The sequence below is a fragment of the Berghia stephanieae genome, chromosome 6, assembly GCF_034508935.2.
Source record: "Berghia stephanieae isolate SIO BIC M18660-M18661 chromosome 6, UCSD_Bste_1.3, whole genome shotgun sequence".
In the NCBI taxonomy this organism is placed as follows: domain Eukaryota; kingdom Metazoa; phylum Mollusca; class Gastropoda; order Nudibranchia; family Aeolidiidae; genus Berghia; species Berghia stephanieae.
The window spans coordinates 16230633-16255632 of record NC_088365.1 but is presented as its reverse complement, the minus strand read 5'-3'; the positions used below and the strand labels follow the sequence as shown (position 1 = coordinate 16255632).

General features: G+C 35.6%; 1 protein-coding gene across 1 annotated transcript in view; it reads right to left on the bottom strand.

Annotated features, from left to right (window-relative positions):
• Nucleotides 1-6790: 6790 nt before the first annotated feature.
• The window catches only part of LOC144974568 (uncharacterized), a 57495-nt gene continuing 39285 nt past the window's right edge, over nucleotides 6791-25000 (bottom strand). The window contains exons 10-22 of the mRNA XM_078917567.1: nucleotides 23898-24041; nucleotides 19584-19808; nucleotides 18777-18940; nucleotides 18185-18321; nucleotides 17104-17278; nucleotides 16370-16651; nucleotides 15673-15806; nucleotides 15042-15176; nucleotides 14425-14614; nucleotides 13405-13512; nucleotides 12704-12871; nucleotides 10299-11960; nucleotides 6791-9254 (exon numbers count right to left, since the gene is read on the bottom strand). Of these exons, the coding sequence (XP_078773693.1) occupies nucleotides 9235-9254; nucleotides 10299-11960; nucleotides 12704-12871; nucleotides 13405-13512; nucleotides 14425-14614; nucleotides 15042-15176; nucleotides 15673-15806; nucleotides 16370-16651; nucleotides 17104-17278; nucleotides 18185-18321; nucleotides 18777-18940; nucleotides 19584-19808; nucleotides 23898-24041 (3544 nt within the window). The 3' untranslated portion in view covers nucleotides 6791-9234. The remainder of the gene's footprint in view (nucleotides 9255-10298; nucleotides 11961-12703; nucleotides 12872-13404; nucleotides 13513-14424; nucleotides 14615-15041; nucleotides 15177-15672; nucleotides 15807-16369; nucleotides 16652-17103; nucleotides 17279-18184; nucleotides 18322-18776; nucleotides 18941-19583; nucleotides 19809-23897; nucleotides 24042-25000) is intronic.

Below are 25000 nucleotides of genomic sequence, written 5' to 3'. Positions count from 1 at the left end.
TCATTCTTACACACAAAAAGAGGGAGATATATGAATAGAGGAGAGAGAGAGAAAGAGTGAGAGATAGAGAAGGAGAGAGAGAGAGAGGGAGAGAGAGAGAGAGAGATGGTGGATGGGGATAACGAGAGTGAGATGGAGACTGAGAGAGAGGGAGAGAGAAGAGAGAAAAAGCGAAAGAATAAGAGAGAGGAGAGAGAGAGAGAGAGGAGAGAGAGAGAGAGGAGAGAGATAGAGGAGAGAGAGAGAGGAGAGAGAGAGAGAGAGAGAGGAGAGAGAGAGAGAGAGAGAGAGAGAGAGAGAGAGAGAGAGAGGAGAGAGAGAGGAGAGAGAGAGAGAGAGAGAGAGAGATTTGACCCCATGCGTATTATTCAGGGTAATCAACTCTGTACTCCTCATCTGATTTCGAAAGAAAAAATGAGTTATTGCCCTTCCCTTGATATTTTCTCATCTGCTAAACGGTTGTTGGAAATAAACAAAATAAGCTGTTCGACATTAGGGGTTATGTCACAACCATAAATATGTTCGAGGATGAATTAGAATACACTAAGATTTGGCCAAAACCACTGCCGTATTGATCATGGATTTCTGCTTCTTTCACAACTTTCAGTTCTTTTAACCCTCAAGTTCTGGATTTGTTTTTTTTTTTTTGTTTTTTTTTGTTTTGTTTTCTTACATCCGATAAGCAGGGATTTCACTTGCTGATGTCTTCTATCCCCCTATTCTGTCTTTGACTTGGAACGGGATTATTTTGTTTTGTTCTGCCCCGAGTCAGGGTCATAGGCTGTGAGGAAAACTCAAATGTATAGTTTTGGTTTTGGGAGATATATTTCCCCTGGTAAATTAATGATCTCTCTGTATGTACAGATATCATTTTTTATATTTAGTTGGTTCACACGTAAAGGTACCAAGATCGATCCCGTATGCAGTCGATATTATATAATATTATAATATTATGACAGTGCACTTAGTTTAAGATCACCTATAAGTCTTATCCAGACCTGAGCACAGGTTCCAAATTAAAAGAAATACACTCAATTGTTTACAAACCATTATATATATATTTTTTAATGAAACAGTACATAACAGAGAGACGTTTCCTTCCCAGTCTAGTAGTAATCCCATTCCAAGACAAAGACAGAAAGCAACTCGGAAAACAGATACAGGGGATAGAAAAGACACAGCGTGACCTCCTGGCTATCTTGGGAGGTCTCATTGAAATATGTTTGGGTTCTGACCTCCGTGTCATGTTTGTTTCGTGAAGAAAAAAATATACCATTAAAAAAATATATAAAAAATTCTTGCGTTTTTCTCTCTTGGGGAAGATTCTTTGGCCAAGTGTACAATATCCTACTCATGGCAGAAACGGAAATCAACATAATAATATATATCACGAAATAGGAAATGTGGCTGTGTGGCCTTATGTGGCTTTCGGATTGGTGCGTCCGGTGTTTGAGTCCCGCCCTGAGTGGTCGGTGCTTTTTTGAGTATTGGAAATGGTTCTTTACTCACATTCTCTCAGCATATTCACGCGTAAAATGAGTACCTGGTTGTTAATAGCGTTGTCTCTGTCAGAGGAAGAAAAAAAAATGTAATATCGCCTGACAGGGAACATCATGTCCCGTCCTACATGTTAAGCGTTGCTGTAGACTATGGACTCCTTGTAAAGCTGTTTTGTTTTTGTTTTTAAGGGTTTTACGGCGCCTGCAACACATTGAGGTCTTATCAACGAAGTAAAAAGGCAGACAAAGGGGAATTGGTTCAAATTGGGAACAGATGTAGATTCCAAGAGCACACTATCATTGTACTCAGTTTGAGATCACCTAAAAGTCTGATCCAGACACAAGCACAGGTCCCCACTAAGAGGAATACACTCAAATGTTTACAAATCATATATAATACATAAACAAAACATAATACAGTGCATAACAGAGAGATGATTTGCAAGGAAAAAATATCATCTACCAAAACTGCTATTCATTTGACTGTTTCCCTCCCAGCCAGGGTATCCGGTCAGGGACAGGACAAAACCAAGTAATCTCATTCCAAGACAAAGACAGAATGTTTTTTTTTGGTTTTTTTTTTTTTTGTATTTAAGGGTTTTACGGCGCTTGCAACACATTAAGGTCATATCAGCGCCAGTAAAAAGGAAGAAAATGGGATAGTAAAAAGTTCTAGAATTAAAATTAAAGCACCCAAGAAAAGGCAAGACAAAGGGGAATTGGTTCAAATTGGGAACAGATGTAGATTCCAAAAGCACACTATCAGTGTACTCAGTTTGAGATCACCTAAAAGTCTCATCCAGACACAAGCACAGGTCCCCACTAAGAGGAACACACTCAAATGTTTTACAAATCATAGATAATATAAAGAAAACATAATGCAGTGCATAATAGAGAGATGATTTACAAGGATATCATCTCCCAAAATTAACTATACATTTGACTGTTTCCCTCTCAGCCAGGACCAGGATAAAACCAAGTAATCTCATTACAAGACCAAGGCAGAAAGCAAGTTGGAAAACAATGTTTTTATTTGTTTTTAAGGGTTTTACGGCGCTTGCAACACATTTAGGTTATATCAGCGCCAGTAAAAAGGAAGAAAATGGGGTAGTAGAAAGTTCTAGAATTACAATTAAAGCACCCAAGAGAAAGGAAGACATAGGGGAACTGGGAACAAATAGGGATCAGATGTAGATTCCAAGAGCATACCATCATTGTACTTAGTCTGGGATCACCTAAGTCTCACCCAGACACAAGCACAAGATCCAACAAAGAGAAATACACTCAAATGCTTACATTTCATTATACATTAAAAATAACAAATATAATAATACATAACAGAGAGATGATTTACAAGGAAAAAAATATCACCTCCCAAAACAATAACTATGCATTCGACTGTTTCCCCCTCAGTAAGGCCAACATGCCGGGGCCAGGACAAAACTAAGTAATCTCATTCCAAGACAAAGACAGAAAGCAGATATAGGGGGGTAGAAGACACAGTAAGTACCTCCCTGCCCACTATGGGAGGTCGGGAACCCCACCTAGTAGTTGGAAAACAGATATAGGGGGATAGAAGACGCAGTAAGTACCTCCCTGCCCATTGTGGGAGAAAGACAGAAAGCATGTTGGAAAACAAACATAGGGGGATAGAAGACACAGTATGTACCTCCCTGCCCACTATGGGAGGTCAGGAACCCAACCCAGTCCTTGTAAAGCAGTCCGAACAAGAGCACGTTTAGTGGATATTGTGTTATATTTTTAAAAAAAGCTCAAGCTAAAAAACAATAACAAATTCCCCCCAGGAAAATCCAACTGTGGCCCAAAACATATTAAAATCCAACACAACAAAATCTAAAACAATCTGATTGACACACAACAACGAATGTCAATTTCGTTTTCAACTTTCATAGGTTTATTTTGTATTTAAATTGTAAAAAGGAGAATGGGCTATCATACAAAAATAACAAATTTCAAATTATACACATAGTAATAAATGGATGCACTATTAACGATAATAAATAGTTTATTAAACACTATAACATAATAGAATAACAATATCTACTTTGTCCACAACCATTCGACTCGTTCACACAGTTATTATTATTACTCTGACCAGTATAGTTTTCACGTAACCGTGCGGCCTGCCCTGCCCGTATCTTAATTCGTTCAAAAGACCACAGCACTAAGCCAGCATGTTTCACAACCAATGCATAATAATAATAATAAAAATAATAATAATAATAATAATAATAATAATAATAATAATAATAATAATAATAATAATAATAATAATAATAATAATAATAATAGTAATAATAATAATTATAATAGTAATAGTAATAATAATAACAATAATAATGATAGTAATAATAATAATAATAATAATAATAATAATAATAATAATAATAATAATAATAATAATAATAATAATAATAACAATAATAATGATAATAATAATAATAATAATAATAATAATAATAATAATAATAATAATAATAATAATAATAATAATAATAATAATAATAATAATAATAACAATATTTAAAACGATAATGCTTTCACGAGTTTTCATCAGCAGATTTGGATTAAAGTTTCTCAGCAGTGGCCACGTCAAAAAAAAAAAAACTAAACAACATGATTGATATCATTTAAGCCATAACAATAATAATAATAATAATAATAATAATAATAATAATAATAATAATAATAATAATAATAATAATAATAATAACAATAACAATATTAGGTAGCAGGATATCACCTAACCTAACCTAAACTCACGACCATTTTTAGAAGGTTCCACTACCGCTATTGAAACAGGATTTCATAGTAATACAAATACAATACTTGTGACCAATCGTCCCAAAATGCAGACCTGCCAACTTGAAAATTTAAAAATTCTTAATTTTTAGGAGATTAAAAAAATGGTAGTCAATATAGTTAACTTAAAAACTCAACAATTTACCTGCAAAAGTTACTAAATAACACCCCAAAAGAATTATGTAGTCAGTCTGGGTCTGGGATCAACCTTCATTTTTAATAAGTTTTAATGACGGTGAAGTGCTTAAATTTGAGCTGAAAAGTTGGGCTGAAAATTCGTAGTTCTACAGAATATTTGTAATAGTAGGCAGGTCATCAAAATGGTATCATGTCGGGTTGAACACGAAGCTAAAAATTTAATTTTAAGCTTAAAGAATAAAATTTTAGATAAAGATAAAGAAATGTCTTCATTGATTAGAATCGATTTTTTTTTTCTCTCCAAAAATTTCCAAAACACGTAATTTTCCTAATTCTGAGTACTTTGCAAAGAGATTCCTTTTATCTATTTATCTTTTTTTTTTTTTAGATTTTAATTTTCACATTGTTCATTCCGACATGAGACTCGATTGACACGGTGGGTCACACATAAACACTTGGAACAATCTAGAGTGGATTTCGCTGATCAACCATTTATTTATTTATGTCACCAGTAACACGTGTGTGTCATTTCATTGGTAAAGAAGTAAAATACATCACTGGGACATAATTTGTAAGTACGCAGAAAACTAAGGGGAAATAACTCTTTCAACTTCATTCAAGAGCTTAAACTCATTTTTTTTTTTTTTTTTTTGAATCAACATTCAAATGCTGTGTTTAATAAGAATAATATTATAATCATGTGTGAAAGATGACTACATAAAATATACTCAGTCACGTCTTATTTCACTTTGTAGCAAAAAAAACCCTGAAACTGCGAGCACACGAAGACACCCATATACACGTACACATATACACACTAATCTATCTCTCTCTCACACACACAAACACACACACACACACAAAGACACACATACATCTAATTAAGAGTGTATATATGTACAGATCACAAGGTTTTTTCTTTTTTTCATAGACATCAGACCTACCACATTCAACGAATATAATATTTATTTTGAAAAACCAAAATTTCAAGAAAAATTCCTTATTAACCTAGATTGCATGACTTACATACATATAAAAAAGGAGTTCTCATATTTTTTTATATTTTGGATTGGACGTAACGTAGATTAGTTAGTTCACAAATTCATTACTGACTAAAGTAAAAACACTTTTTCCCACTTTTCCTCTAAAATTTTTGTTTACAAAATCTGAGTATGGTAAGAAAAACATCTAAATTTGGCCTGAAAACATTGTACATCTACTTGATTATATTTGTTTTAGTGGTAGGTGTGAAGCAATATATGATTAACTCAACAACAAAATGATAATTCTGCCATTTTAGGTGAGAGCGACATAACAAAAACAATTTTTAAAACCCCCCCCCCCCCCCAAAAAAAACAAACAAAAAAAAGACTATGTTCTATAAAATAAATTTAAATAATGAAAAAATAATTTTTCAACAATCTGTGACCATTTTCGAATCAATAACAATCTTCTATTTACAAATCAACTGGCAATAATAATTTGGCTGCAAACAGACCAAGAACGTATTTTAAATTTCCTTTCAAGGATCAAACTATTTCATGTTTACTCAAATACCACCCTGCCAAATGGAAAAAAAAAAAGAAAAAAAAAAGAATACTATATATAATTTGAAAGGAAAATCTAAAATAAATTTTAAACACCCAATCAGTATAATCCTTAGTTACATGACATATCACTTTAAAATGTTTTGGGGTTGCCGCAGCCTTTTTCTGTTTGCTACAAAAACCAGTATATATAAAACGTATATTTTACGCTTTTTCACTATGGTTGAAAAATCAGAACTATTTGGCTAACTTCCCCCCCCCCCCCCCCCCCCCCCAAAAAAAAAATGAATATACAGATTAAATCTTTACAAGTGAAAGGTTTGCATAATACATGAAATAGAATGCCCCTGGAACTCTCTATAAATTCACAATAATATATGAATACATTTAATAATCTACTTAATTTTGTCTTCTTTTTCTTTTTTGGCATGCATGAATACCTCGAAACCGTTACAATTTGCTGAACTTTAACTGCAGTTTATCTTTAAAATTTAAAACCAGGGGTTGAGAAAATAGTAAGACAATAAGACATATTCAAAGGTTAAAAAATTGGTACTCAACAATAAATAAAATTTATGATGGTAATCACTAACTTTAGTTTCAAATACATAATATGTCACTCATTAACTTCAAACATTCATTATAAACCCGTGTTTCAAAAAATGAATATATAATATTCATTCATTAAAAATTCGTCATGATTAAAAATCTACACAAATTTACACACATTATTCGAAAAATGCTTAATATGTAAAACTGTCTTCCTCAACGGTGATCGTCGTCTTTTATTTTATATTTCTTATAAAAGGCCAAAGCCAGACACTTATGACAGCAAGGACAAGAAAGGATGAATACTTATGAAAACGTGATCTCAGGGAAATGAGATAAATTTTAATCAACCTCATTAGCAAAATAATTATGCAGATCGCCAGTGACTTCATCAGCAAGTTCTTTCAACACTTTGCCAATGACGTAGATCACTTAAATAAAACTCATAACGAGATCATTGTTGACCCTTGTTTTGACATGCAGGTATGATGTGATGTGTATAGTGGGTGGGAGTAGATGAATTGTTATTGAGGAGATGCAGATTTTAATTCAATCCCAAGATGCAGACTTTGTTTCAATCCACCTATTTGTTCCACAACAAATCTTTGTTTGTTTGTTTGTTTGTTGCTTTAGGTCTCTTCCAACACAATTGAGGTTATATGAGAGACCGCTGAAACAAAAAAACAAGCAATCTAACAAAAATAGTACAAATGTAAATCAAAATCATAACCTAAAGATATCATAAGCTAAATTATAAATAACCAAGAACAAACAGGCAGAAGATTTACAGAAAAAAAAAATATCCCCTGTCAAAAATACAATCACAAACCAAAGAAGCAGGATAGGCTAGTAAAGAGAAGAAGAAACGACATCACTATCGGATCGTACACCCATGCGAACATCATAGGTATATGATTCAAGGGTGATGCTCCCATCCAACCACCCGCCCACAACAAATCATTGCAGGAAATGTAATTCTTTAAAAGGAGGAAATTCTTTCTCCGACTCCAAAATTGTGGAGTGATCCGAGGAAAACCATCAGCACGGATTGATGTCTGAGCCGATGATCCAATTATCTGACTACTTAAGTACATGTGGATAAGTATTCACATTTAAAAGTCGACAATTTTTCAGGTCAATCGAACTCTTAAAATTCCAATAACATTTTCTTAAGGTCTGTGGAAGAATCTAAAGGGAAAACGAAACACAAATAAAAAAATAAATCTGCCTGAAAAAAATTTAATAAAAATGCCATTTACATTTTAATTTTAATATAAACTGGAAACTTCCACCATCCCCCAAGATGGGAAGTTTGATATTTGTTAAAGCTTTTCATAAAACAGTTACAGATTTATCATTTGTGACCCACTAAACTACTTCAATCTGGAAACAATTCAGTGTGAAACAGATGATGCTGAAGATTGGATCTGAATCGTGAAATTTTATTTAAATTGGTCGCAAAGAATAATTCTATTTTCATAGATGACAAAATCCCTTTTCATCATTTTTATTTTCACTTCAAATTGTAGCACCTCACCCGTTGTCCCGGATTTGAGCGTCTTTGCCAAGATGAGGGTCATTTAAATAGATCGATATTTGGAACACAAGTTTTCTGACCAAATTTTAAATACTTGTCTTTCTAACTAGATAATGTAAATGTTGCTGTTCATTTGATCTGTTTTAGTAATTAAATTGAAGCTTACAATAAATTTCACATTATTATTTACTTTCTAACTAGAGTACAACAGTTGACTAGTTAACCCTGACAAAATACCAGTTTGAGGCTATGGGTCACATTTTGTGATTGAATTCCTGCCCTAACCCTCTACAGGTGGAGCTTGAGTTCACTCTAACCTAATACTAATACTGTGTAATACCGTTTTTTAATCGACAATGGCTTCAGGTGCATTGCAATTACTATTACTCACTACTATCTCTTGAAGATAATTCTAAGCTCTACAATCATAACCAGTCAATGATAGAAATTAGGCATAAAATAAAATTCAATCATTTTCAGTTTTGTGGATTAAAATGAAATGGGGGAAAAATTTCTTAAATTCAACAAATTTGTCAAAATTCTGAAGACTCCCCCAAATCTTCAAAACAAGTAAAAAGTGAATGATTATTTTTAGATAATTCACAACAAGAGATTCTGGGATGGGATTATTCACAACTCCTATCCACACCACGGCTTAAGATGTGGAACAATCCAATCCATAAAATGTGATGATAACTAAGATGGGAATTACAGAGGAAGATTGACAATAACCAGGATCATGGCTTTATTTCTTGACATTTCAGTCAGCAAATATCTGTCAGAATATATCCTTAATTCCTAAATCAAGTTGTTATCTTTGACCATCCGATAGTGATGATAGATTTTAAATGAAAATGTGATGACAGTGACAAAGCTCATGGTGATAATGATGATAATGATAAAGATGAGGCAGGGTACTAATTATTAAAGGCCATTTTATTGTCATGGTTGATAACGATGTAGTTGTAGATTGGAAGACAGTCGATTATAGTTTTTCCTGAGGTCATCAAATAATTATACAGAAGTATTTCAAGTTGTCTGGCTTGGTGATTGACACAATTCTTCATCCTCTTCAATACGAAGCAACCTGCTACTTTTCTTTTATGTTCTTGGGAATTTGGGATACTGTTCGAAAATACTTTCATTTTGAAGGACCACAATCTGGAGAAAGGTGGAATAAAAAGATCGAATCAAAATCATTCCAAGGCTTGAACATGTCAAAACATTTTTTTTAAAAATAAATTACCATCATCGAGCTTTAACATTTATTTTTATATAATTATCTCTCTCCAGTTCATGGAAAATCAAACAAATTTGATTTTCAATCATGGTGAACTCGAGAGAGTTAATGCTCTGAAGAGTTAGTTAAAAGTATTATTCAAAAGCAGCACATTGAGTATTGTGAACTATTGACTCCTTAAAATGGTGTTTAGGGTTAATTAAAATTAATAATAATAATAATAATAATAATAATAATAATAATAATAATAATAATAATAATAATAATAATAATAATATTGTTTACCCAAATCTTTGAAAATAATGTAGCATTGCATATCAAATTGATCTTTATCTTCTTATACTTATATTATGAGACATAGATCACCAATTTGACTTTCTTTGATCTTTACAAATGATACATCATACAGCATAAATAACACGCTTCCTTTTCTTAACCATTCAAAGAATGATGATTTGATTACTCATTACTTTGTTAAAAGATATTCATTTATTGAAAAAAGATGTTATATTATATTATAAACCCCCAAGGTGCAGACTGAGAAATACTAAGACAATCAAGGATTTGTATATATAGGGAATGAGATTAGCGGAAGAGTAGCGTCCCTTGATTGGACGTCACCCATAGTCTGTGACGTCACCGGTGGAAAAGTTATTAGAGAGAGAACATCATGTTGGTTGTGCACATGCGTCTCTCGTCCTATATATATATATCAGAAATATTAGAAAGCAAGGGATAGACATTGGACAATGAAATTAAAATGAGTGCAAATCCTATACAAAAAAGGTTAAATTTTACTGAAAAAGAAGTAAAGAGACAATAAGAAAAATAATAAAGATAGAGAGAGATAGATGAAAATAGATTGGTAGCTAGAAATGGTTCGATCGATTGAGAGTGATAGACAAATTGATAGTGATGTATTTGGAAATAAAAAAGAAAGAAAGAAACATAACATTACACTGTACCTTTGCACTGGCCTGATGAGTGGTGGTCTTGGTCTTGGTAAGCAAAGTACATTGGATCTCCCTGTCCTACACTGCTAGAGGATCGGGTTCTAGCCCCTCCTCTCATTGGTTTAGATGGAGAAAATGATGACTGACCAGTAGCAGCTTCCCCCCCACTACAACTACTACATTGTGTTGAGGGTTGCCGTTGTTGTTGTTGATGTTGAGTGGAAGGAGTCGGGGATCTTGAGTGAGAGTGGTGAGGTGGGCGGGGTGAGGAGGAGGTAGAGCAGTCACCACAGTGAGAACATGTTGAAGGTGAAGACGATGATAGTGTGTGGTGGTGGTGGTAGGGATGGTGATGGTTTTTGTTATGGGATGGTAGTGACGATGTTGGTGCGGATGAATTAATATTACAGTCTGTACACAAAGACTTAGGGTGCTTAGATGGGGATGAACATGACAATGATGAGGATGATGATATCGTTGATGGTAATGCATTTGCAGCTAGTCTTTCATTGTGCGGCAAAATGCAACTGTCGTAGCTTGGTGGCAACGCACCTTGCTGGTGATTATGATTGTATTTTTGACTCGGGGTGGACGACGATGGTAATGATGGAGGGACGACACAATTGTTATGTATAATATAATCACTGCGTGAGAAAGATGATGATGAAGGAGACCTGATTTGACGAAGGCTGTTGCTGCTGTTTTTGTTATAAGGAACTCCACCTCCTTGTCCCGCTACTCTCAAAGCTTGACAAGCAGCACAGGGTGAAGTTGATGATGACGAAGGAGAGTAAGAGCGCAACTGTTGTTGTTGCTGCTCGTACTCTAAGTCTTTGTTATTATCACAAGAATCACTATGGTGTCTTTCTCTTAGTGCACCAGCGGGTCCATTTCTCCCCAAATACAAATTAGAAGATGACATAGAAGTATTGTTAGCATTATAATTATTATGAATATTATTACTATCACAACTGACACCACCACAGTTTTCATAACCACAACCGTCTCTGTCATCGGCTTTCTCTTCTTTTCTCCTTCCCAAAGATGAATTTGTTGAAATGCTGCGATTTAACCTATCGTGATTCGTTGGTTGTTTAGTTGGATGAAAAGTTTGTAAATGGACTGGACCTTCCTGCTGTTGTGAATGTGGATGATTATGTTGATGATGGTGGTGGTGATGGTGGGAAGGATGATGAAGCTGCTGCTGTGATGATGATGATGTTGATGCTGCTGCTGGGGTTATTCTTCCAGTTGTAGAAGAACAATGTGAAGGGTGGGGGAGGTAATAATTATTGTCATTGCTGCTGGGGTGATGGGAGGGAGAGGACGGGAGGGAGTGGATTGCATTGTGATCCTCATCTGCTGAGGCAACACCTGAAGATTTGGTTACAATTGTAAGAGGTTGTAAATGTTGAGGTGGAGATGCTAACGATGATGAATCTATTGTTGATGGGTGTTGTGGATGATGATGCTGTAGAGGAACATGTTGAATCTGTTGGTGGTGACTTGGATGACTATGATGCTGATGGTCTTGACCACCCGAGTTGTGGCTGCTAGGAGGTCCAGAGCTGCTGCTACCGCTGTGCTGACCACTACTGGTACTGTGCCGACTGCCAATGGTGTCCTCACCATCACTGGCTGGGTAATGAAGACTGGTCTTGGATTGGTGACGACCTAGGCACAAACAAAATTCAATTGAATTAGATAATATAAGGAGAGTACAGCCTATATCTGTGAGTACGATTTGCTTTAACTCTGAATTAAATAATTCAAGAAATGTCTCAAAAGCTCTTAATACTTTTTAAATAAAGCTCAGTCAGCACCTAAAGAATTACATTATAACAACTACTTAATCCTGAAACTAAATGTAATCATATCATAACAATAAAAATTTAATCCTGAACCAAATTAATAATAATAATAATAATCTTTATTGTCCAAATAGGCAATTATTGTTAGGTTTCAGCTCTTGTAATAGGCGAAAAAAAGTAAGTAACATAGTGGTAATAATGATGATAATAATACTGATAGTAATGATGATAATAATAATAAAATAATATAATAATATTAATAATTGTGATTATTTGATTCTAAATGTGGTCTTAAGGCAATCCGTATTCAAAAGGCTTTTTAAAAATAAAATTTTTAATTTTAATTTTTCACTTTGTATGCACAGGACTACATGTTTTGTAGCGCCTTCAAATCGTATATTATTGTTTGTTAATAAATGTTCATTTGACAATGGCATTGTTGATTGTTGCAAACCTCTTCAGAAAAATTCTTTGCCCCAACCTGCACTCTAAACAGACGACGACATAAAACTAAAATATTTAATCCTTTCAAAACCATAGAAAGCAGAAAAATAAACACATACATAATTCACAAAGTCCAGCTGTTTAATCACAGACTCAACTTACCATCTCTGATTTGTTGCAGCAACCTGTCACCTGCGGTGACCACAGGCGGGTTCTGGTCGTCTTCGTCATCATCGTCATGGGCAAACATGGCCATGGTGCGTGCGTGCCCGTTGTTGACACGGTATTGACCTGATGATGACTCATACCCAGACTCTTTCATTTGGTAATCTGATTTTGAGATTCAAAGAGGACAATAATGATGAGAGTAAAGAATTGATAGTTGTAGTGATATTGATTTTATAGAAGAAGAAGAAGAAGAAGAAGAAGAAGAAGAAGAAGAAGAAGAAGAAGAAGAAGAAGAAGAAGAAGAAGAAGAAGAAGAAGAAGAAGAAGAAGAAGAAGAAGAAGAAGAAGAAAAAGAAGACGAAGACGAAGAAGAAGGAGAAGGAGAAGAAGAAGAAGAAGAAGAAGAAGAAGAAGAAGAAGAAGAAGAAGAAGAAGAAGAAGAAGAAGAAGAAGAAGAAGAAGAAGAAGAAGAAGAAGAAGAAGAAGAAGAAGAAGTATAAAAAAAAAAGCGTGAGCTTTTTATACAGCATAATAACTGCTAAACAAGCTCAAAGTGATTTACTAAGGGTCCCTTGCCAAATAATAATAATATTGATGATGATGATTAAAACATCAACAAAAGAAGTCGGGATGCATTCCAATGCTCACACTCACACTCTACCACAACCACATCACCAGCGTTATGATCCACTCACCTTGGTAGTAGTAATAGCCAGGAGGTGCTCCACCAGGTGTGTAGCTCCCTTCCTTGTCCGAGGACATATAGCCTGAGCTGGGAACTTCAACAGGGAGTGTGGTCTCATCTGGCAAAGGTGATGGAAGAATTATGACCACAATGAAGAAAATGCTTTTTATATCTGCAAAAAGGCTAAGGATATATTATAGTTAATTACTGTCCTGAAAGTTCCCTCTAGAAAACTGCGAGTTATCAAAATAATTCAAATGATATCTTGTTTTGTTAAAAACAGGCTTAGTCACATTGTCAATTGAAAGAAGAAATTTTTAAAAAAAGACGAGTCATTCTATTTATTTTTATTGATTTGTAGTTTGGTGATACGACACTTGGCTTTTGACTACAGGTCCCTAGTTCAAATCCAGCAATAAGCACTGTAAAATTGAATCCTAGAGAAGGCTCTTTCATTACATTTTCTTGCCTTATTCAGGTGTAAAATAATATTTAGGCGGCAATAGTGTTGTCTGTCAGAAAAAAAAATGCCTCTTCCTGTTGGTTAGATATCCTACCCTTTGTAAAGGGCTTAGAGCTCATTTAATGAATATTGTGCTATCTAAACACTAATATTCTAAACTCTTAATCTGTCAGTCAGGCTGTGGGAAAGCTATGATTTTAAGTTTGAAATTTAATAAATAAAATAAAAATAAAATTGAGCTTTATATAGCGCAATATCCACTAAATGTGCCCAAAGCGCTTTACAAGGGGTCCCTGGTCAACAGCAACATTTAACATGTAGGACAGGGCATGCTGCCTGTTAGGCGATATTGCAATTTTTCAGACAAAGACAACGCTGTTAACGGCCAGGTATTCGTTTTACACCTTAGTACAGTGACAGAAAGTGAGTAAAGAGCCTTTTCCAAGAACTCAACTATGCGCCGAGCGCGAGGCTCGAACCCAGGACCTTCTGATCCGAAAGCGTGTGTCATACCACAAGACCACATAGCCGCACAGCCTGTCCTCAAGGGCTTGATCTCTGACTTACCAGTAGGAGTGGCACTGTAAACCTCGTGTCTTTTCCTGGTCTGGTAGATGATGATGACCCACACCAGAGATGTGCCAACCACACAACACACCACAGCTATGATGATGATACCAGTAGTGGTTGATTCATCGTCCAGTCCAAAGGAACTGTCGCCACTGTCCTCATTGGATTCTCCTGATGCAGATAGGACCTAGGAAAATGATGATAAGAATACGAGATATCATTAAAACCATATTGCCCTACAAACGGATAAATAACATAGTAGTTCAAAGCATGTGTATGAATAAGACAAATTCTGAAAAGTATGGGTTTGAGAATAACAGTGACAAAAGCCATGACGAGGAACAGGAATAAGAGCAGAGAAGAAGAGGAAGAAGAAAAAAAAAGAAGAGGAGAGAGGGAGAGGAGATTGATGAAGAAGAAAAAGAGGAAGAGGAAGAGGAAGAAGAAGAAGAAGAAGAAGAAGAAGAAGAAGAAGAAGAAGAAGAAGAAGAAGAAGAAGAAGAAGAAGAAGAAGAAGAAGAAGAAGAAGAAGAAGAAAAAGAAGAAGATGATGATGATGATGACAACGACGATGATGAGGAGCAGGAGATATAAGGCTATATAAGAGCCATTACCTGTAATTTGGTGGTTCCTCTTGCTGTACCCAGTGAGTTGGACATGCGGCATGAGTAGACCCCAGAGTCTGAAGACTTGGTGTCGACGATCACAAGCAATTGGTTGTCCACAGTAAAAAAATGACGGGGTGTCACCTATCACGAAAATAAATAAAAGAAGAAAATCTTAATTATTGTTAAGACTAAGAATTAGATTTGATTTCAACAAAATTGTTCTAGGACGAGGGTTTAAAATAAACAAAAAACAAAACATTCCTCGTCCTGCCAATAAAGGTAACGCATATAATATACCCATAGGTGGAAGTTGAACATCTTATTTCTAAAGGAAGGAAGTAAAAAGGTATTCATCTAAAAGGGGAATTTGGATATAACTGCTAAAAAAGTGGTATGCTCGGGAAAATTTTTATCAAAATAATACATAATGTACCAGAATATTCTTTCTACATTTTATAGTCAATCTGGATGTGAAAATATTAATATAGCAACATTATGGAGTGCAATTAACGCTAAGAAAAGAAAAGGGCTTAATTCATAATGTCATTTTTTAATATTCTATTAAATTCCAAGTTTAATCTATATCAAAAACGAAATCAATGTGATGAATGTCTTCCATCTCCCCAACCCAACTTACCAGCAATTCTTTATTGTCCTTCATCCACCGAAGTTTTGGCTGAGGACTACCAGATGCCATGCATTGAAGCACTGCCGTCTCACCTTGTCTTGTATTCTTCTTCCTCTGCATGGGCTGGACAAAATCTGGTGTTTCTGTGGTAGATGAAAGATAATAAATAAATATATAAACAAATAAATAAATAAATAAATAAATAAATAAATAAATAAATAAATAAATAAATAAATAAATAAATAAATAAATAAATAAATAAATAAATAAATAAATTTCAAAAAATTAAATGGTTGATCACTGTTTGGATTGATGATAAAATATTTAAGGAGATGATTATAGATTATAAAAAAAAGAGGATCGTGATCCCAGTGTCATGTACTTATCAATAACAGCATTATTCCATTAAATGACCGCTCCTCCAAATTCATTAAGAAACAATCTGTGATGCTATTACTTAGGATTACAACTCATGTAATGTGGTAGATATGTGCTATTTAATTTATATTTCTTTTATTTCTTTTTCTATTTTGAAGTTTTGGGTTTGTTTTCCTTTAGTTTCCCCCATCTCCTTCTTATTTTTTTGAAGGTTGTCTTTTTTGTAGTTTTTATTTTTTTTTGGTTTTATTATCCCCTCCAACAAAGGGAAAGGGGGATGGGGGGTTGATATAAACCTTCCTAATGTTCGGTGATCCACCAAACTTACCTAAAACAGTTACAGTGGCATTGTAGACAATCATGCCAGCCTCACTCTTGGCCATACAACTGTAGACGCCTTCATCTGCCGGCCGAGTGTTCATGATATAAAACCTGTCATCATCAGGGTACACCTGCATTCGCCTCTCCCTAGCTGCTGGGAAGCTGACCCCTCCATCTTTCTGCCAGGAGATGACAGGAGGGGGTTTACCTGTGGCAGCACACTTCAATTCTGCTGGTTTCCCTGCCTTCACTGTGACATCTTTTGGCTTTTTGCTGAATGATGGGTACACTATAGTAAGAAGAAAAAAATAATTGTAGAGGAGAAATAATAATGTACATTCTTAATGCCAAATATTTATTAAACATGTAAAATACCAGTTTTAACAATCATATTGTGTAGTTCAATTTGAAATATGTGTTTAAAAAAAAAAAAAAAACAATAACAAAAAAACTGCTCTGAATTGCTTTAACTCTATTGGTAAGAAAACTTTCGCTATGGCAAACATTGCGAGTGAAAACCAGTGGGGAGGCACCTCCTTCAATACGAAAGCTTATGATTCACGAGACGTATCAAAATAATATAAAAAGCTAAATTTAGCAATTTGAGGTGAGAAACAGATGGAAAACTACTATGTACTTGTAGGTTTTTCTTAACCTTAAAATTTAAAGCAAAATCAAAAATGTACAATAAAAAAACTTTGAATGTAATTGAACTGATAGTGAAAAAACACTTCAACATACCATAGACATTGATGTAGGCCTTTTGTGAAAAGACAGATCCAAAGTCGTTGGAGGCCATACATTGATAACTTCCTCCCATTGAGTCATCGATATCGACTAGACGGAGGTAGGCTGTGAAACGGCTCACCTCACCATCGGTTGTGGCTACAATTTCCATGCCTTCATCACCAAGAGGCTGAAATTTGAAAGATTAATCATGATAGAGTTTTAAATAGGGAAATTTCAATTTTAATAATGTTTTTTAATACAATTTCCATACCTTCATCACCAAGAGGCTGAAATTTGAAAGATTGATGATGATAGAGTTTTAAATAGGGAAATTTCAATTTTAATAATGTTTTTTAATACAATTTCCATACCTTCATCACCAAGAGGCTGAAATTTGAAAGATTGATGATGATAGAGTTTTAAATAGGGAAATTTCAATTTTACTGTCCATCCGTAAAACTGTTCATGATTTTAAAATGTTGACCGTACTTTAAAACAAGAAAAAAAATGTTTACGCAGAGTGGGGGAAAAAAAACGCAATAAAGCAGATGAAAGAGCTGATGTCATCTACGATTCTTCATAATCATTTGGAAAAAGATCATATCTAAATATTACAAAGTACAACAGTAATTATAATTAAAGAAATTCACTTTACATTTTTTTTTTTAAAGTAAAAAGAAATCAGTGTATAATGAATTTTTAGGACTTGTTAATTGATTTTACAATATACTTCCATAGAAACCAGAAGTTCTACATCTGTACAACCGTGGCCTTCGTAAAGTCATGGCCTGATACGGACCAAAAAATGACGTCAAAATGCCAGTCTTCGGCCACAAAAGAAAACCAATCGTGAGTTGTATTCAATAGTTCAACCAATGAAATAACTTGTTTCCATGAGCTCTACTAACGACAACTCACTAAGCGGTGCAAAAACCAAATAATGACGTCAAACTGCCAGTCCTTTTGGATTTCAGTATCAGGCTATAACACAACGATGGCTACGGTACAACCCAATTCCAGAAAGCACAACAATGTTTATATATTTATTAATCAACTGTTGGAGGAAGAGAGGGGGGGGGGGGTGTGTACATACCATACTGTCTTTCTTCCAGTGAATGACAGGCTGGTTGTCACCAGACATTCCCACAGTACAGCTCAGTGTCAGGTTCTCTCCCTTGTAACCATTGCCTGACTTGGGGCTATCTAGGATGACAGGCTTGGGCAGCTTGGCTGAGAGAAAGAGAAAAAAAAAACAAATAAGAATGAATACTTTTAAAAAAATGAGATTTGAAAAATAAGATCCATTGTAGTTTTACTAATCGAAGTTGACATCACAGGTCTTTGTTATTGTTTTTTGCCATCCGCGATTATGACTTATTCTCACTAAACTGTATTAACCAGACTATAAACGATCACGATTACACACAGTTTTGTGTGTTGGCCAGTTATACTTCCAGATGGCAATGTTGTGAACTTCTTAGCCAAGAGCATACTATCTTTCCAGATGAGTAACAGTAAATATTACGCAGGCTTTGGCAATTCGCTGTTACTACTCAATCTGGATGAACACGGCTAGACTAGGCCTTTCATTGTAATCAAATAGAAACTTGAGAAACTTTTAAGAAATTCTGTCTCTTCATTACAGGGTATTTATTTCAATACGCTTTTCTCTCAAAAATACTTACTGCAAGTAAGTTGTTGTGGATCCACCTTGTACATGTCAACCCCTCTCAAGACAGCTGGATGGTGACAGGTACCGTGAGTATTGGTCTGGAGGCCATTGTGTTGGAGCCAAACTGGCAGCCAGGACAAGTGACAGTCACAAAACAGCTTGCTGGTGTTGAATCGCCTGGACAGATAGAAAATTTAATATAGGCTTTAGTTTCTTTTGTTTTTTGTTTTTTAATCAACAGTGAAGGAAATAATTATAAAAATGAGTTATAAATGTTTGAGACATTTGAGAGCATACTAACTTATATCATAAGAGTGAATTTTTAGGAATTTAGGACACACGTGTTTATGTTTGCTTTAAGAGCAATAAACATAAAAAGAGATCGAATTTTTAGGGGTTTCACAACGCTTGCGACACTTTCAGATAATTTCAGGCCAGTAAATAGGAAGATGATAGAAATAGAATGGTAAAAAAAAATTCCATATAGACTTCAGGCAATTCTACAAAGATTAGAAATAAAGTCCAGAGCTATATATCACTGTGACTAGTCTGTAATCCGGCTGACGACAATATAGGTTCTTTGCTAAAATGTTAGTAAGGGATACCCTCAGATGGTTGCATAATTTATAATAATCTGCAGTCTGTAACCACATTGTTCCCATTACAGGATGTCTGCTAAAAGTAATGGATACACTCAGATGGTTGCATAAATTATACTAATCCGCAGTCTGTAACCATATTGTTCCCATACATTATCGCTGCTAAAAGTAATGGATACACTCAAATGCATGGTTGCATAAATAAAAGAGGATAATCTTACAAGTCTCTCAGATTGCGTAGTGTTTCGAACACATTCTCCTTCATCGACGTGATATCATTGTCTTCGAGTAGCAGCTGCCTTAGTCTTGGCAGTCCAGAGAATGTGTGGACGGCAACAGATCGGATCTCATTGTGACGCAGCCCCAGCCTCGTCAGACCTGACAGTCCTCGAAAGGCACCTGGGAAATCCTCCATGGCCCAGGATATCTCGTTGTAGTTCAGATTTCTGGATGATGAAATAAAGGAAATTCAAAGACACTTAATCATTTTTGAAGCTGATTTTTAAAAGAAATCACGCAGAATATAAGTTAATGATGATTATAACAGGGGGAGAGAGAGAGAGAGGGAGAGAGAGAGAGAGAGAGAGAGAGAGAGAGAGAGAGAGAGAGAGAGAGAGAGAGAGAGAGAGAGAGAGAGAGAGAGAGAGAGAGAGAGAGAAATGATGATGATGATGATAACAATGAATTGAGCCTTTTTTTTCCTTTGCTTTAAATGCACTCCATAATGTTGCTATATTGATAACAATGTTGAATGGTTGGATGGCAGCGTAAAAATGACAATCAAATTATTTTAAAAAACAAAAACAAAACAAAAGTTTTGCTATTTGAATAACCATGACATGCCACTCCGACCCCCACTCCCATATAGCATAGAGTCATTTTACTTGTCTCTGTGTGTATGAGTTCAGATAAAAAAATATATGCCATGATCACAACTCAATGACTATCAAGATTAGTCATTGTACCCAAGAAAGCATCTTTTACTTATCAAAGAATAAAGTCAAGGAGGGGGGGGGGGGGGGGGGGGGGGGGGGGGGGAAGAGAAGCAGGGTTGCCGCTCTTCTCAAACCTGATAATCAGATCTTACCATTTTCACACAAAGAGAGTAACAACGATGCGGCCTGTGCTGGGTTCCAATTAACACCGTTATAATACTCACAATGTGAAGAGAATTAGTATTACAGACTTGCCAAATTGAAAACTTCAAATTTAGTAATTTTTATGTCAATTTTTAGTAATTTGACAAGGAAATTCGTAATTTCTGAAATTGTGTGTACGAGAACAACCACAATATTATTATTATTATTATTATTATTATTATTATTATTATTATTATTATTATTATTATTATTATTATTATTATTATTATTATTATTATTATTATAGTAGTAGCAGCAGCAGCAGTAGTAGTAGTAGTAGTAGTAGTAGTAGTAGTAGTAGTAGTAGTAGTAGTAGTAGTAGTAGTAGTAGTTGTTCTTCTTCTTCTTCTTCTTCTTCTTCTTCTTCTTCTTCTTCTTCTTCTTCTTATTATTATTATTATTATTATTATTATTATTATTATTATTATTATTATTATTATTATTATTAATATAATATTATTATTTATAGTATTACTAAGAATTAAAAATTCGTAATTTTCCATAAAATGTATTTGGCCATGAAATTTGTCTATAATTCGTAAAATTACGAAAAATTCGTAATATTCGGCAGGCATGGTATTATGAATATGTAACCAGACACATCACTGTGATAAATAAGAGAAATTAATTACGTGGCATTATGATCTGACAGAAACTAAACTATAAGTCTGGTCCAGGTACAAGCTTTTAAAAAAAAGGTGACCTGCCCTGCCCTGCCCGTCCTGAGAACCGTCAGCAACCTCTCTGTGTCTCTCCTCAATCTCTCGAGTGGTAACGGTCTCCCGTAAGGAGGGCTTTGGGCCCCCACACTATTTGTACAGGCGATACTTCACACCTTATTCTCAATTCAAAAAAGTAAGTCGATGTGAAAGGGTAATGGGGGGGGGGGGAGAGAGAGAGAGAGAGAGAGAGAGAGAGAGAGAGAGAGAGAGAGAGAGAGGGGGGGGGGGAGGAGGAAGGGAGGAGTGGGGGAGAGAATAGTGAGACACGTAGAGTAGGCTAGAGTGACGCGTTTTGGGTGAGGTGAATTAGATATTTGGCTCGGCGGATAGACCAGTCGGTTGGGTGCTGAGTGCTGAATTAGAATTGGGACTTGAATAGTAATATTATGTACTGTGTATAACGCGTACCCGAGAAAATCTCACGAGACCATTGATGGTTGATCTATAATATTATTATAGTAGTACCATAGCAATCCAATCCCGAGGTTCCGTCATGTATTATGGTGCTATGTTCTAGACCCCCCCCCCCCCCTCCCCACAAAAAAAGGGTCCAATACATAAGACCTCACACTTTTCCTATATTTGTATAGCCACCAGTACTTCAGAATTCACACATCCCACTTCACTTTAACGATGTGATGTGCTAAAATGTTTAGTTGTTCCTTTTGAAGCTGGATGACTCAAAGTGATTTTTTTTTTTCAAATTAAAAAAAAAAAAAAGAAAGAAAGAAAGAGAAAAAGAAAGAAAAAAAAGGAAGAATAGAAAAGAAAGTAAAATTGCATAACTTAACTAACGACTCATGCCAAAAGCATCGCTGAAACCATGCTTAATGCGCTATTCCTTGAATTTATTCTCGCGAGGGATCAATCACCATCCTATCTAGTATCAAACGTCTGGTTCAACTCGACAATCGAGCGCTCTTTTTTTTTTCGTATATTATTATATACAATATCCTCGCGTGTTATATTATATACAATATCCTCGCGTGTTATATTATATACAATATCCTCGCGTGTTATATTATATACAATATCCTCGCGTGTTATATTATTATTATATACAGATTAGATAGGCGTTAAGTCAAAGTCAGTATGACCCAAAGAAGAACGAGAGGTGGCGGCAAAAACGATTTCGCAGTGAATCTCTGGACACGTGAGGCAGGAAGTTACCGGTGACCAGTATCCATCCAATACCTCTTCAAAGAAGGCCCTCCGGATAAAATACAATAAACAGGGCGAATGGCCCGCGGATAGAAGACAAGAATAACAAACACTCGAGAGGTGACAAAGGACGAGAGATGGGTTTGATTGAGGCCTGGGACAGGGTCACCGATGATAGAATAACAATTCAATATTCTGTTACTGTTACTGTAGCATTGGCAGCAGTACAATGGCTACCTTCACCGCCCCCCGCCGCCCCCCCCCCAATCGCACACATCTATTATCGAGGAAACGCGAGAGGAAAAGAATGGGACAATAGCCGAGATTGAAATGAATTATTAAAATACACACACAAACACACACACACACACACACATACACACACTCACATATATACACAAAATCACCATCACACCCCACCCCCATCAAAAAACAACACCATCACCACCACGAACAATAAAAACAAAAACAACAACAACGTGTTGACATAAAATTTCGCGAGGTCCCAGGTTTGATAGATTTGGAGAAGATGACGGTCATTTAGATCGATCGATATTTGAAGGACGAGTTTTCTGGCCAACTTCTTAAATACGTGACTTTCCAGAGTACGGCAATTAGCTGGTTAAATCTCTCTCTCTCTCTCTCTCTCTCTCTCTCTCTCTCTCTCTCTCTCTCCTTCTCTCTCTCTCTCACTCTCTCTCACTCACGCACTCTCTCTCTATATATCTCTCTCTCTCACACACACACTCTCTCCCACTCTCTCTCACACACACACACTCTCTCTCTCTCTCCCACTCTCTCTCACTCACTCACACACACACTCTCTCTCTCTCTCTCTCTCACACTCTAACACACACAACACGACACACAAGCGTGCCAACACATACACATAACTGCAAATAATTCACAGTTGAGTTGAGAAAGATAAGCATTCACTCAATATACGTACCAGTAAGAATTGACGGGGAAACGAACACCTGGCCGCCCTACTCCCACTACTTACTACGTACCACGCACTATGGTACCACGTACTTACAACAAGGCAATGTTCTACTGCTACTGCTACGCTCCGGTTGCTGACGTATGGAGGTTGGTTGGGTTCGGTTGGGTTGACGACGGACGGATGGATGGGTGGGTGGATGGATGGATGGATGGATGGATGGATGGCTGGATTGTGAACCAATAGATAGAACGAAGATGACGTCACTCAGGTTTTGTTATGTTTTTTTGTTGTTTTATTTTATTTTTTTTGCCATCCCCGAATATTATGAGTATTTCTCACTAAGCTGTATGAACCAGACTATAAACGTTTAAGGTTACACATAATTTTGTGTTGGTCCGTTACACTTCCTGGTGCCAATGTTGTGAGATTCTCAGCCAAGCGCATACAATTTATAAATAGTTCGAAGTTGACGTCACTCAGGTCTCAGCAAATGTTCGTCCAACTGGGATTATATCAGGACCCCAGTCTGAGGTAAGCAAGCCAAAGCAAAATATGTTAAGTTCTACTTACAGCATAGTAACCTTGGCCAGGTCTCTGAATGCCCCGCTATCAATCCTGGATATTCTATTGTGGTCCAGAAACAGATACTTCAAGGACACCAGGTGGGCGAAGGAGTGTTCCGTGATGGCGGTCAGGCGGTTGTGGGTCAGGTTCCTGGGAAGGTTAGAGAAAAAATTAATTAATTAATCAAATAAATTAGCAACATCTCTTTTTAGCGAAATTTACTCCCCCTTCTTCTTCTTCTTCTTCTTCTTCTTCTTCTTCTTCTTCTTCTTCTTCTTCTTCTTCTTCTTCTTCTTCTTCTTCTTCTTCTTCTTCTTCAAGTACCAAGTCTGTGCCAGACATCGGTGATCATGGTACGCCATTCATCTCTCTGATCAGATAACCTCAGAAAACTAATATTACTCTTCTTTTTACTTCCCCTAGAAGGTTAATAATCCGTGGTCAGCGTTGTTCTAATGATGACGGGGAGTTTTTTGTCACTGCTCTGCTATTTGTGCTTTGTTCAATAATATCATTGATGTCAGTTTATCAGAGATCTGATAAGGCATGGACAAAGAGAGAGGTTGGTGTAGTCGAGCGTAAAAAAAATATTGGCCTGTGTGTGTCGATAAGGTTAAACGGATAAATATTTTTTTTAAAATCATAATATATAGAGAAATGAATAAATAAATAAATAAATAAATAAATAAATAAATAAATAAATAAATAAATAAATAAATAAATAAATAAATAAATAAAACTGGAACAGAAAACAAGTTCACAAGTACCCAAAGTCCATTTTATAATATATTATCAACATATTATTATTAGAGAATCAAAACACTCCAACTCCAAGCCAATAGTTCTGGGGTTTTTTCAGTACCTATGTAACGGCAATAATAGTGATTATCGCTACCTTAAGTCAAGAAAGACTTTAGAGCATAGGCGGCGAGCATAATGGAGCGATTATTGCATTAAATTTGGTTTAATTCTTCTCACTTCAACAAACAGCCAACACCTCACCCCTCGCTGCTTCCCACCTAAAGATACTCTCATCGCAAATAATAATATAGAATCTAAATAGCCAAGACAGGCCAACAGTTTGGAAAGAGGGAAGGGGAGGGGCAGAG